This window comes from Lissotriton vulgaris, unplaced genomic scaffold (assembly GCF_964263255.1).
Source record: "Lissotriton vulgaris unplaced genomic scaffold, aLisVul1.2 SCAFFOLD_1707, whole genome shotgun sequence".
Lineage (NCBI taxonomy): Eukaryota > Metazoa > Chordata > Amphibia > Caudata > Salamandridae > Lissotriton > Lissotriton vulgaris.
In genome coordinates, this window is record NW_028244408.1 from 265301 (window position 1) to 279092 (window position 13792).

General features: G+C 42.5%; 1 protein-coding gene across 1 annotated transcript in view; it reads left to right on the plus strand.

Moving 5' to 3' along the window:
- Positions 1-6798, plus strand: part of LOC147667567 (uncharacterized) — a 222049-nt gene extending 215251 nt beyond the window's left edge. Inside the window, 3 exon segments of the mRNA XM_086948814.1 lie at positions 4198-6109; positions 6195-6261; positions 6264-6798. Coding sequence (XP_086804940.1) covers positions 4198-6109; positions 6195-6261; positions 6264-6532 — 2248 coding nt within the window. The 3' untranslated portion in view covers positions 6533-6798.
- Positions 6799-13792: the final 6994 nt, after the last annotated feature.

Genomic DNA, 13792 nt, shown 5'->3' on the forward strand with positions numbered 1-13792 from the left:
AAATGCTTGAACCAAGGAGCTGTTGAACGTGTCAAAGGTGACTTATGAACAGCGAGTAAAGACAGGAGTTGGTATTTGAGATGATCTTAAGTGAATCGGAAAGAATGAGAAAAAGTGAGTAATTGGAGTTATTTTTGTTGTATACTTTGTAAAGAGTTACTGGAAATTTTACAGCCCAGCCTGATCCATCTCTTTCTCTAAACTCTATTGTTGTTTAAATTAAATCTTGACCATATGCGTCTATCTTAACCCCTTCCGTGCGGGGCGTATTTTCCGCCTGTGCTGACTCCGCCTTGCGCGGGCGGAGTCATGACGGAACGGTTCCGTCATCAGCACAGCTCACCCGTAGCTACTGACGGAACCGTTCTGTCATCAGCATGGAAGGGGTTAAGCTATACCTTAAGCAGTTGGGTGCACCATGAGCGCCTTTACTTTGCTAAGTTACTCTGTAAACACTGGTAAATCAACTCCTTTCCAGACATTAATAAGATGTCACCTGATCAACAGAACTTTTAGTTAAATATCTGTGTATGATGAAATATTCCTTGCTAAGTTTCAAAAGCGATAAAGAAGAAGGGGGAGATTTACTAAGATTTTGCACGGTTTACATCACAAAAGAGGCACAAAATGGAGCAAAATCTTTTTTCCTAATTTACTTTCCAGCGCTAAACTTGTTTAACACTGGAAATAACGTTAAAGTAATGTGACACTGCGCATAGCATTGTTTTGCATTACTTTGTGCCTTGGAGCCTGCCAAGGGTGGTGCATGGGCGTTCCCGTGCAACCAGAAAACTAGGTGCAAGGAAGGAGAAATGCTTTCCTTTCTCCTTCCTTTTCTGACTTTGCATGTGTGCTGCACTGTGCAACACGTATGCAAAATGGTAAAAGCTTTCCCTCGTGTCGAGTCATAATAATTTGTACAGGAAGGGTGTCCTTCCTGTACAAAACGCATGCTGGACTCACAGACACACACACCCTAGTGCTCTGGTGCTAAGGTGTGTGCATAATTATCACAATTAATGAGTGAAAAGACAAAACCACACTGTTAGTTGTCTAAGACACTTGATTTATGTCTATTATTTTTGAAAAATCCAAAAATTGTACATTATTTAAGACAGAAAAGGATACATAGTCAACTTCACATAAAACCCACTACAAACATTTTTTGTAAGGGAAAAAGCGCAAAAAACAAGTGTATAAACAATTGTGTGAATGATAATCAACAAATCAAAATAATGTGCATATAAATTGTACACAGTGATAAACAATTATCTCGAAAAAAGTAAAGGACAGACTTTCATGCAGTCAAATCAGATAATGAACGTTTGGGGGGTACGTTTTATTCAATACCAGCCCTCTTTCCTGTAGTACTATTTGTTATATTGTCGTGATTGTGTGAATACAGGAAATAACCAAGCCACTAGTTTAGGGCGAAAACATAGATGCTAAATGCCAACGCGTTTCGAATGCCAATGTGTGATTCATCGGATTCTCATCAGGGCGTGGAATTTATCCAAGGGTACTGTTTTGGGAGAAAGAATAGGGAATTGGATTTAGTTTGGAGCACAAACACAAACGGAGCTTTTTCCAATTGAGTGCATCGTCCGATGCAGCATACCTTATGTGACCAATAGGTTGTGGTCACTTGAGTCTTTTAAAGAGTAGTCATCATATGTCATCAAATGCCGTGGGCGTCAACCTGCAATGTGGTGACATTGGCAAGATAAGTTTATGTAATAAAATGTGGACTGGCACTGCAGCAATATGTTTATATGGCCAGAAAGGTTACCTCTATGGGGAGCAGCCGCTCCGGGGTCGAGGCCTGGAGGAAACGGATCTCAGTTCAACAGTGCCCCCTTTGTGAAAATTCTACGAATACAAAAATGAATTTTTGTGGTCATGGCGAGGAAGGGTGGAATTGTTAGGACCCAACAACATGTCATGTTTCCATGTGACCCCGTCATGGTCAAACGTATTACCTTCTAAGGTAGAGGAACACGATATACAGTTGCCACAAGTGTGTAGGATTCATTCCTTTCCAAGACCCCCGCCCTCAAGCACGCGGGAGACCCGAAACCCTGAGGGTCACAAGTCACGGTAAGACGCCGCCCGGCGTGCAACCGAATTCTTTTTTCGATTGTTTCAATATACACTGACAGGGCTTTTTGAACTTCCCGCCTGTCTTTTTTCTTAATAGGACACGTTAAAGAAACAAACAACCCTGGAAAAAAGTAAGCAATTCAACTCTTCTCTTGTTGGGTCCTAACAATTCCACCCTTCCTCGCCATGACCACAAAAATTCATTTTTGTATTCGTAGAATTTTCACAAAGGGGGCACTGTTGAACTGAGATCCGTTTCCTCCAGGCCTCGACCCCGGAGCGGCTGCTCCCCATAGAGGTAACCTTTCTGGCCATATAAACATATTGCTGCAGTGCCAGTCCACATTTTATTACATAAACTTATCTTGCCAATGTCACCACATTGCAGGTTGACGCCCACGGCATTTGATGACATATGATGACTACTCTTTAAAAGACTCAAGTGACCACAACCTATTGGTCACATAAGGTATGCTGCATCGGACGATGCACTCAATTGGAAAAAGCTCCGTTTGTGTTTGTGCTCCAAACTAAATCCAATTCCCTATTCTTTCTCCCAAAACAGTACCCTTGGATAAACTCCACGCCCTGATGAGAATCCGATGAATCACACATTGGCATTCGAAACGCGTTGGCATTTAGCATCTATGTTTTCGCCCTAAACTAGTGGCTTGGTTATTTCCTGTATTCACACAATCACGACAATATAACAAATAGTACTACAGGAAGGAGGGCTGGTATTGAATAAAACGTACCCCCCAAACGTTCATTATCTGATTTGACTGCATGAAAGTCTGTCCTTTACTTTTTTCGAGATAATTGTTTATCACTGTGTACAATTTATATGCACATTATTTTGATTTGTTGATTATCATTCACACAATTGTTTATACACTTGTTTTTTGCGCTTTTTCCCTTACAAAAAATGTTTGTAGTGGGTTTTATGTGAAGTTGATTATGTATCCTTTTCTGTCTTAAATAATGTACAATTTTTGGATTTTTCAAAAATAATAGACATAAATCAAGTGTCTTAGACAACTAACAGTGTGGTTTTGTCTTTTCACTCATTAATTGTGATAATTATGCATACAGAGGCATAGGTAAATGTTTCCCTTTTGGCAGTAATAGGCCCTACCTACCCTCTTCCCTACAGGGCCAAACCCCCCCTTGTTCTTTCATAAGGTGTGTGCATGGCGCAGGCCCTCTGTAATCAGTACCGGCGCAAGGGAAAGGAAAGGAGAGACCCATATCTTCGAAAATATGGTGCTCTCCTGTTCCCTTCCTGTCGCGCCACGCAGCGCAGCCTCGCGGGGGAGGACTGAGCTGCATTGTGTGGAGATTTGGTAAATCTCTCCTGAAATGTCTGTTACAATCAGTTAAACATTGTGAATTCTCATTCCATTATGTTTTAATTTAGTAATTTAAAATATCTTGCGATCCAACAGAAAACAAGCCTTGCATGTGTGAAATGACCATCAATAATGAAGCGAAGGCTGTAAATCTTCAATAATAGCGGAAATAATGAGCTCCAGTATTCAGGAAAACATCAGCGCAGTCGGCGACAGAGGAACCTGCACACAAACTGACAGATCACGGATGAAGCTTCAAGGGCAGTTCAGTGATTGTAAGAGTCTGAGCTGTGCACCTCCACGCTACAAGACGAAGAAATGACCTTAGTAAAATTAAGGCAACAACAATAACAAACCCCCTCCTGTATAAACAAGTGTCCAACACCAGCTTTGATCATGGGATCGGTATGATGTGATTACCGCAGTGCTCTGTTTTCTAAGATGATTACAAGCCATCATTCCGTGCTCTAGGTGCATTGTAAACTCTATCTGGCCAAACCACAGTAAGCAGAGAAGAGCACAACAGAGCGGAGCCAGACAACTGACGGGTAAAGGAAAGAGGAGTTTGTCTATCTACAATACAACAGACTGTCCCGATTTGCACCGGCCAGAAGGAAGATACATCTTTACCCGCAGGGGTGCATTGCCATAATCCAATCTAAAGGCACTATCGCCTACAAAGACACCTTTCTACATATTAGGAGTGTGGCAAATATTTGGTGGCTATCGCATTTTATTGTTAAAACAGAAATCAAACGCGCAAATTACTGCACACATATAAAGTTTGTGAGAAAAACACAAGTGCTTTATCAGCCATGTCAGCCCATCAGGAAATGCAGTCATGGGATGTAGAAAAATATATACCCGACCCACAGACACTAACCAAGAAAGAAGAATCATACACATGCAGCAAGAGCTTTAGTTTGTCATCACTAAGCAAGCTTCATCAGCACACGTACACAGGACAAAAACCATTCAAGTGCAGTGAATGTGTAAAGAGCTTTAGTTACTTTTCAAACATCCAACAACATCAGCGAATACACACGGGACAAAAACCTTTCAAGTGCAGTGAATGTGTAAAGAGCTTTGGTCAGTTATCAACCCTACAGATACATCAGCGTACACACATGGGGGAAAATCCATATCATTGCAGTGAATGTGCCAAGTGCTTTAGTCAATTATCAAAACTCCAAAAACATCAGCGAATACACACAGGGGAAAAGCCATTCAAGTGCAGTGAATGTGCAAAGTGCTTTAGTCAATTATCAAACCTTCAAAAACATCAGCGAATACACACAGGGGAAAAACCATTCAAGTGCAGTGAATGTGACAATAGTTTTTGCAGCTCTTCAGCATTTAGGGATCATCTGCGAACACACACAGTAGAAAAACCATTCAAGTGCAGTGAATGTGCAAAGAGCTTTAGTCGCTTATCAAACCTCCAACAACATCAGCGAGTACACACAGGGGAAAAACCATTCAAGTGCAGTGAATGTGCAAAGTGCTTTAGTAACCTATCAAACCTCCAAAAACATCAGCGAATACACACAGGGGAAAAACCATTCAAGTGCAGTGAATGTGCAAAGTGCTTTAGTCAATTATCAAACCTTAAAAGCCATCAGCGAACACACACAGGGGAAAAACCATTCAAGTGCAGTGAATGTGACAATAGTTTTCGCAGCTCTTCAGCATTAAGGTATCATCTGCGAACACACATAGTAGAAAAATCATTCAAATGCAAAGAATGTGGGAAGAGATTTAGTCAGTTATTAGTCCTAAGACGTCATCAGCGTACACACAAGGGGGAAAAGACATATCATTGCAGTGAATGTGGAAAGTGCTTTAGTCACTTATCAAACCTCCAAAATCATCAGCGAACACACACGGGGGAAAAACCTTATTATTGTAGTGAATGTAACAGTAGTTTTCGCAACTCTTCAACATTAAGGTACCATCAGGTAACACACACAGGGAAAAAACCATTCAAGTGCAGTGAATGTGCAAAGTGCTTTAGTCACTTATCAAACCTCCAAAAACATCAGCGAATACACACAGGGGAAAAACCATTCAAGTGCAGTGAATGTGGGAAGAGCTTTAGTCAGATATCAGACCGAAAACGTCATCAGCGAACACACACGGGGGAAAAACCTTATTATTGTAGTGAATGTGACAGTAGTTTTCGCGACTCTTCAACATTGAGGTACCATCAGGTAACACACACAGGGAAAAAACCATTCAAGTGCAGTGAATGTGCAAAGTGCTTTAGTCAATTAACAAACCTCCAACAACATCAGCGAATACACACAGGGGAAAAACCATTCAAGTGCAGTGAATGTGCAAAGTGCTTTAGTCAATTATCACACCTCCGAAAACATCAGCGAATACACACAGGGGAAAAACCATTCAAGTGCAGTGAATGTGCAAAGTGCTTTAGTCAATTAACAAACCTCCAACAACATCAGCGAATACACACAGGGGAAAAACCATTCAAGTGCAGTGAATGTGCAAAGTGCTTTAGTCACCTATCAAACCTCCAACAACATCAGCGAATACACACAGGGGAAAAACCATTCAAGTGCAGTCAATGTGCAAAATGCTTTAGTCGCTTATCAAACCTTCAAAGCCATCAGCGAACACACACAGGGGAAAAACCTATTCAAGTGCAGTGAATGTGACGATAGTTTTTGCAGCTCTTCAGCATTAAGGTCAAATCTGCGAACACACATAGTAGAAAAATCATTCAAGTGCAATGAATGTGGGAAGAGATTTAGTCACTTATTAGTCCTCAAACGTCATCAGCAAACACACACGGGGGAAAACCCTATAATTGTAGTGAATGTGACAGTAGTTTTCGCGACTCTTCAGCATTAAGGTATCATCAGCGAACACACACAGGGGAAAAACCATTCAAGTGCAGTGAATGTGCAAAGTGCTTTAGTCACTTATCAAACCTCCAAAAACATCAGCGAATACACACAGGGGAAAAACCATTCAAGTGCAATGAATGTGGGAAGAGCTTTAGTCCGATATCAGACCGAAAACGTCATCAGCGAACACACACGAACACACACTGTAAGCAGTAGACTTTGTTTGAAGAATGTGGTAAAATAGCGAAATCCCACAACAAAAGCATATATGTGCCAGGACAATCAGTTGCACTCCCAGCAACTCATCTTCCACACTTGATTGTCCCTTGTCCTCAAATGTTCGGAAGGATTTGTCGTATGAATGCCAGAAGTGGCAGTGACATTCATGAAGCTAAAGCTAACAGGAGTGTGTGGGAGATAGAGAGGGGAGAGATAAAGAGAGTGAGAGAGACAAAGAAAGGGGGAGAAAAAGAACGAATTGGAAGGAGGGGGAACGTATGTTATTTGTACTCATCTAAAAATAGAAGAAGCAGCTGAATACATTCCAATGTCTGACATCACCAGAGAAATGGGCTGAACACCTATGAGTTTAATGTTTATTTTTAATACCTATAGACCCATGTCATGCCAATAAACAGGGCACGAGTAAGGAAAATAGTGAAGGAGCCCATTATCATATGCAAATCACAGTGACGTCACATGTAGTGACATCACAAGAAGTGATGTCAGGCCCTTATAATTTTCGCGTGAAAGGTTGACGGCCTGTTTTAAAAACAATAAACAAGAAACATAAAATAATGTAAAAAGAAGTTTTTGGTTTCAGTTTTTATACATCATGTGTTTTTCCCACTATTAGTTTGTAACTAAACTCGAAAAATGACTGAAAGTGTAAATATTTTTAAACAGATATGTGGAACTTGGAAATTACATTTTTAAACAGTTTTTAGCGAATAAATAAAATATGCTTTTAATTTGCGCTTGTTTCCTGACGTTATTCTTTATCCAGCCCCTAAACCCCAAAGTGTTTCACATTTACAATGTATTAAGCAATAGAAGGACAAATTTGTCAAGTTCTCTGTTCCTCTCTTGCGCCACTCACACAAACAAACACTCAGAGGCCTGTGTCTGCAGTACTGGGCACAAATTATAATTACCAGTTACAGGCAAAGGAGCTATGTAGAACTGAGTCCCGTTTCTAGATAATAGTGGGGGGACCGCTTCAAACTGTGGCTACCCCCCGACTTGTGCCGTGCTGATAAAGCAATAGTGAATTTGAGTAATTTATGATGAATTGAAATGAGAGAAAGAGAAGAACAGAGCAAGGTGCAGGATATATTAAAGAAAATGAAAAAAGAGACACAAGACTTTACCCTGTTCTGTGTACTAGTACTTTACGTAAGCAAGTTGTGCTGTGCGTTGTGAACAGCCTGTCACCCCCTTTGTATGTAAATGAGCTTCTGTGACCAGACACCCCAGGCTCCCATCTCTTCTACCGTGGATGATAATGTGAGCACTGTAAGGTAATCACAAACTAGGACTATATTGAGAAACAATTGGCTTCCAGGTCACACAGCTGTTGTTATGTAGTTCTTTATTAATTTTTTTTCATTTACTTTAATTTGCAGCAATCCTCCAGGTTACTTTTTCTCAGTATTACACTTCAGGTCGCTCATTTGTCGGCATGGGTTTTGTCCTCACACTGGTCTAGGACGGGCTTTCTCAAGGTAGAAGGCACTGTCATAGGAATAATAAATCAGACATATATGAAATTGTATGTAAACAAATGTGTGCCTTTCAGTTATCAAGCACCACCAGACTCACATCTACACATGGAATTGAGCACCAAACTAAAGTGACTCCTCCCTGAATAAATATGTGCCATCAGTAATCGGGCTGATCATTCTACTAATGCTCACAGCAAATACAGTTTCTGGCATTGTGCGCATTGGCCTAAATTTTAATTGCTGAAGTTTCACGCAGTTCCGCTGATGCACACAGCTTATAAGGTTTGTGGATATTGTGCACTGTATGCAGATCACTGAAGATCCCCCTTAAGTAGTAATTAGGTGAAAACATAGCTCGTACAGCATGCAAAATGTCACTGCCCCTCCCTTCTTATTGACATCTCCAGAAGTTCCTCCTCTCTCGTGGAAGAAGGTTTCCACACATTATGCTCGTGTCTGTGGCACTTCCTTAATCGCAGAGAGGAAAGCCTCATTGTTAATGCATTGTGGGCTCTGAGGGACAAGAATTCTTTGAACACCTTCCTGAACTCTCTGATAGTGACTCCGACACTCTTAATGAATACGAGATCTGCTTCAAAAAGTTGGACTTGCACCACCTCCCCAAAGTGAGTACTGTCCTTGTAAGATATAACTTCGGGAGAAGGATGCAAAGGCAGGATGAGTCAGTCAAACAGTACGTGACTACCTTGCGCAAATTGGCTTCCACGTGCACTTTTGGTGCCGCTTTAGAGGATCGCTTAAGAGATCAGTTCATGTTAGGATGCACCCTCGACAAAACAAGACATGCCCTGTGGCAAAAAGACACACCATCGCTTCAAGAAGTGCTGACCATAGCCAAAAGTCAAGGGCATTCAAAAGTGTGTGTTGATATTATACGCAAAGACAGTACAGGTGATAAAAAGGAGAACATTAATGTCAAGGTGGTGGTGGATAGATTTTTTAAACCCAAATTGAGCACCACTTTAAAGCCCTATAACACAAAGAATTTTCAGAGGAAGTGCTTCAGGTGTGGCAACTCTGGCCATATGGCCAACTTTAACCCGTTGCGTGCGTCGGACGGCCCCCCTAACGTCACAGTGGGCATGTGCGAAGGACGACTAGGGGCTGTCCGAACTGCACCCACTCATTATTATACCCGCACAGCGGTGAAATTCGCGCCACAGTCAACGGGTTAAAGACTGCCCAGGTTGGAAGGCTATGTGCAAAAAGAGAGAAAAGGTCACGTATCAAAGAGCTGCAGATCGGGCCACGGGCATAAAAAAGTCAGGGAAGTTTATCTTTATGAAGAAGGTTTGGAAGTAATCAATGCTCTCCCTGTCACAGGGAATGCTAGAGATGGCCCTCAGAAGCTAGTTTTGATCAATGATGCTCCAGTGAGCATGCTCTTCGACTTTGGGGCCAAGATACCGCTAGTCCCCAAAGCAATTTATGAGTGTAATCTGCTGGGCAAACTCAACCTGTTGAAGCCAGACATTAGACCAAAAGGTTAAGGTATGGTGACTATTGAGTTGCTGGGTTATTTCTGGGGCACAATTGACTTCAAAGGGAGAGTCATCCCTGGTAAAATCTATGTCTCGATGAAGCGGGACTCGCTCATAAGTTGCTTCCATTAACGTGATCTACATATCTGCCTTTATCCCAATGAGATCTGTCTGCCTAAAATAATTACTACCAGTTAGGGTTGTTAGTAATGCTAATCGAGACTGGATCAAGGAATTCCTTGAGGTCTTTGCTGGTGGACTGTGTTTGTTTCAAAAACTCTGTACATTGGATAAAGGTCAAATCTAACTCTGTTCCAAAAACAGCTAAGGTCAGAAATGCACCTCTGTAAGTAAGGGAGAGCATGAAAGTTGAATTAGGCAATCTCTTAGCCAAGTTTATCATTCAAGAAGTTGAAGCAACGGAGTGGGTCTCTCTTGTTGTTGTGGCCCGCAAAGCCAATGGGGAGGCTAGGCTCTGTGTCAGCTTGAGGGAGCTCAACAAAGCAGTTATTGTTGATCATTATGCTTTCACCCACATAACTAAAATGCTGTGTTCTCTTGAGTGGGCAAGGCATTTTTCTTCCTTTGACTTGACCTCTGCCTATCACCAGGCCGGCCTTCACTCCTCTTCAGAACATTCAGAGCATTCACACCTCTTCCCAGGACCTTACCTCCTGGGTAACACCCTTTGGTACCTTTAGATTTCTAAGAATGCCTTTCGACTGATTTCTGCAGCCTCAGTTTTTAGGTCTCGTGACCTACAATGCGCACAAGCGCATTGAGGGAGCGAGAATTCAAGTAGCCAAAATCCTCGTCAAACCAAGGGCTTTCTGCTGCGGTTTTCTTGAAGTTCACGTGAATCACGTGAGCAAACAAGCACGTGCATTCACGGCCTACTTTCAGTTTCCCGGCAAGGGCTTCTCCTCCCCTAACTATTCATGGCCGGCCGCAGGCCGGCCGTGCTTTCAGTTTCCCAGACGCTTAAAGCTTGTTTTTCTCCTTCCTTCAACCCGTCGCAGTTTGTTTTCCTTCAGCCCGTCACAGTTTGTTTTCCTTGCACCGCCCCTTCTTACAGTCCTTACAGAATCTAACGTATCTTTCAGTTTCCCGGACGCTTAACACCTCTTGTTCTCTTTGTAGCAACACGCTGCCTGGATCATACCGTTCTTCTGTTACCAGATCTTCGACTTCGCTCTGAATACTGCTCTGAGCTTGTCGTTTCAGATATGACAAGTTACTTTTACTATTATCCGGAGGACAGCTGTTATCTAGATTCCGAGGTTGTAAACCTGCTATTATGGCATAAACATAGAAATTCAGTTTTGTGGCAATGTTTGATATTCTTATTACTGAAAGGGTTTTACTCGGCACCTTGGCAAACACCATATCCTTTTCGTAATCCGACTCATGGTTACTCCTGTGAACCCACGAGCGCCCTGCATCCTGTAACGTGTTCTCACAGCATCCTCCCATCCTTACACATTCAGACAGCACCGCCAGGCTGCTCTAGACCATTGTGAAGGGCCTAAGTCGCATATATGGTCTCATTACGAGTCGGCCATGTCATCATCCCATTTCATACAAAAGGCTGCACTGAGGTGTTCGGAAATTAACGCACGCCTTCATTTTCACATATTCCAAGTTTGTGGCAAATAATATGGCTTGTGTCGAGGTAAATTGTAGGTCTTTCCCCTTGTTACATTTCAGCCGGTTGGCCCTACCTAAGTTTAATTAAGGGTGCAAAGGCAGTCAACCCTGCACCACCTGGTATTGCGAGCCCTGTGCAAGCAGGAGTGTGCGTGGGGAGTCCAGTTTAAAGCGCCGCTTGTACAAGGCTCCTGGAGTTCGAAGCGCCTAGAAATCAGCATCGATGTCCTCTGCGTAAGTACCTGGGCTGACGTCATAGACCTTGTTCATGCTCGTCCAATATGTCAGATATGTCAAAGATTACCCCGCTTTGACCCTTGTTCTAGTAGTGATTAAAAGTCCCCGCGCACAGCCTTACTTGGATTTCTCCTCCCCCTCCCCAGCCAGCTTCCCCCAGGCCGTAGCAGCACTCCTCCCACACCTTTGAAGTGAAGCTTAGCTTCACTTCATAGGCCCCTGCTGCTTCACACCCTCATCCCGCTCTCCCCGCTCGGCCCCCTCCCCTGCCCGCCGTGTCGCATTTCTCCTCCCCCCTCCCCTTCTCTGCCTTCCCTCCGTCTTGTTATTGTTGTAAATGTCATGAACTAAACGGAAATGTATCAGAGACCCCCATACCTGTGAACTGTGCGAGTTATTGGACATACGTGAATTGATTATTCTACGCGATGTTCCCAATAAATAAATATAAAACACTGTGGTGTTTCAATTATTTTCAGTTTCATTGTCTTTTATTTCCACTGCACATGTGGGTTGTTTTTTTTTATCAAACCTTAAACACTTTTTTGGGGAATCTGGACTTAAAAAAAACGTCGACAGTTATCTGCTATATGTGTGTTCTCTACTGCCCGATTGCACAGAAATACAGGGAGATGTTACCGGCCTTCTGTAAACACGGAGGTATCATTCATGGAACGATATATTAACGACTCTTGCCAAGGCAGGCCACCTCACACAACTGGAATCATGTTTCTAGATACTTGAATAACAGGTGTTGCTATTAGTCACTTAAATGCTATTTATTGTATAGATTTTAGAATGATGAGAGGCGGAGTCGGCTCTGCTAAGATATAACAAGCCTGCGATCTGTTGGTTTCTGGACAGGCTCTGAGCTCTCATACTCATTTTTTAATTTATTTATACTAGCTACATTGCAAGTTTACCTGCTCAGCGTGTGTTCACGAGGTGCGTCATCACAATAAGCCCAATTTGTGCTGCTGACTCAATTTAGACGGGGGTTCAAGCCGTCTGCGTGGCACAAAAGATAATTAAAATGTTATCATATTTGGTAAAAACGTAGGAACCGGCTGATTGAGTATAGATAGGGTAGTCCACGCTCAGTAGGTATTCCCAAGCTTTTGCCACATTCAATATCTTCTGGTATTCCTTATCTTCATGTCTCCCTGTATTGTGGTTCTGCTTAACTTAATGACGCGCCCTCCTAAAGACCACCCCACCGATCCCGGGGGCTAGTCCATGGCCACTTGAATCCCGGTGGGGCTGCTCCGCCGTTTACTCTCCCAAGGTCAATCAAATGAGTATCATTGCATTGGATAACGATAAAAAAAAACTGTTACCAGCGCCTTGAGCGGACATAAATAGTAAAACTATTATTATTTATATGAGTATTTTTATGCCACGTCAGTGTTTTTTAAAAATATTCTTGTTCTTGGGTTTCACCACCTGACTTGCACTTCTTTCAGACTCGCACTTAGTTCTCAGCCCTAGGACCTCTTTCACTGTCCTGAACACTCGTTTTGCCATTAATGTGATTTCTCTTTACCTCCTAAACACGCTGCTGCTCTGAGCTTGTCGTTTCAGATATGACAAGTTACTTTTACTATTATCCGGAGGACAGCTGTTATCTAGATTCCGAGGTTGTAAACCTGCTATTATGGCATAAACATAGAAATTCAGTTTTGTGGCAATGTTTGATGTTCTTATTACTGAAAGGGTTTTACTCGGCACCTTGGCAAACACCATATCCTTTTCGTAATCCGACTCGTGGTTACTACTGTGAACCCACGAGCGCCCTGCATCCTGTAACGTGTTCTCACAGCATCCTCCCATCCTTACACATTCAGACAGCACCGCCAAGCTGCTCTAGACCATTGTGAAGGGCCTAAGTCGCATATATGGTCTCATTACGAGTCGGCCATGTCATCATCCCATTTCATAACAAGCACTGGCGTTGCCAATAGGTCTCGCAGTAGGAAAGTTGGAGCTATTGGTTTTGTAAATGACAAAGCCCTTTATGTTTTTAAAATGAAAATAAAAATAAAAGGCATTGTTATTTGCAATTGTAATAGCTCCAACTTTCCTACTGCGAGACCTATTGGCAACGCCAGTGCTTGTTTAGAGGGCGATGGAGGGCATTCCTGGAAGCCTTCAGGGTTTCAAGGTGTACCCAGATGATGTGCTCATCTTTGGTGTGGATCTTGAGAAACATAATGGGAGGCTGAGGTCAGTATTGAAGAAGTTATGTGATGCTGACCTCACCCTTATTATTGACCATTGCAAATTTGATGTCAACTAATTAGAGTACCTAGGGCATTTTGTGTCCGATGCAGGCATCAAACCTAAACACTCATTGGTAAGCACCATTT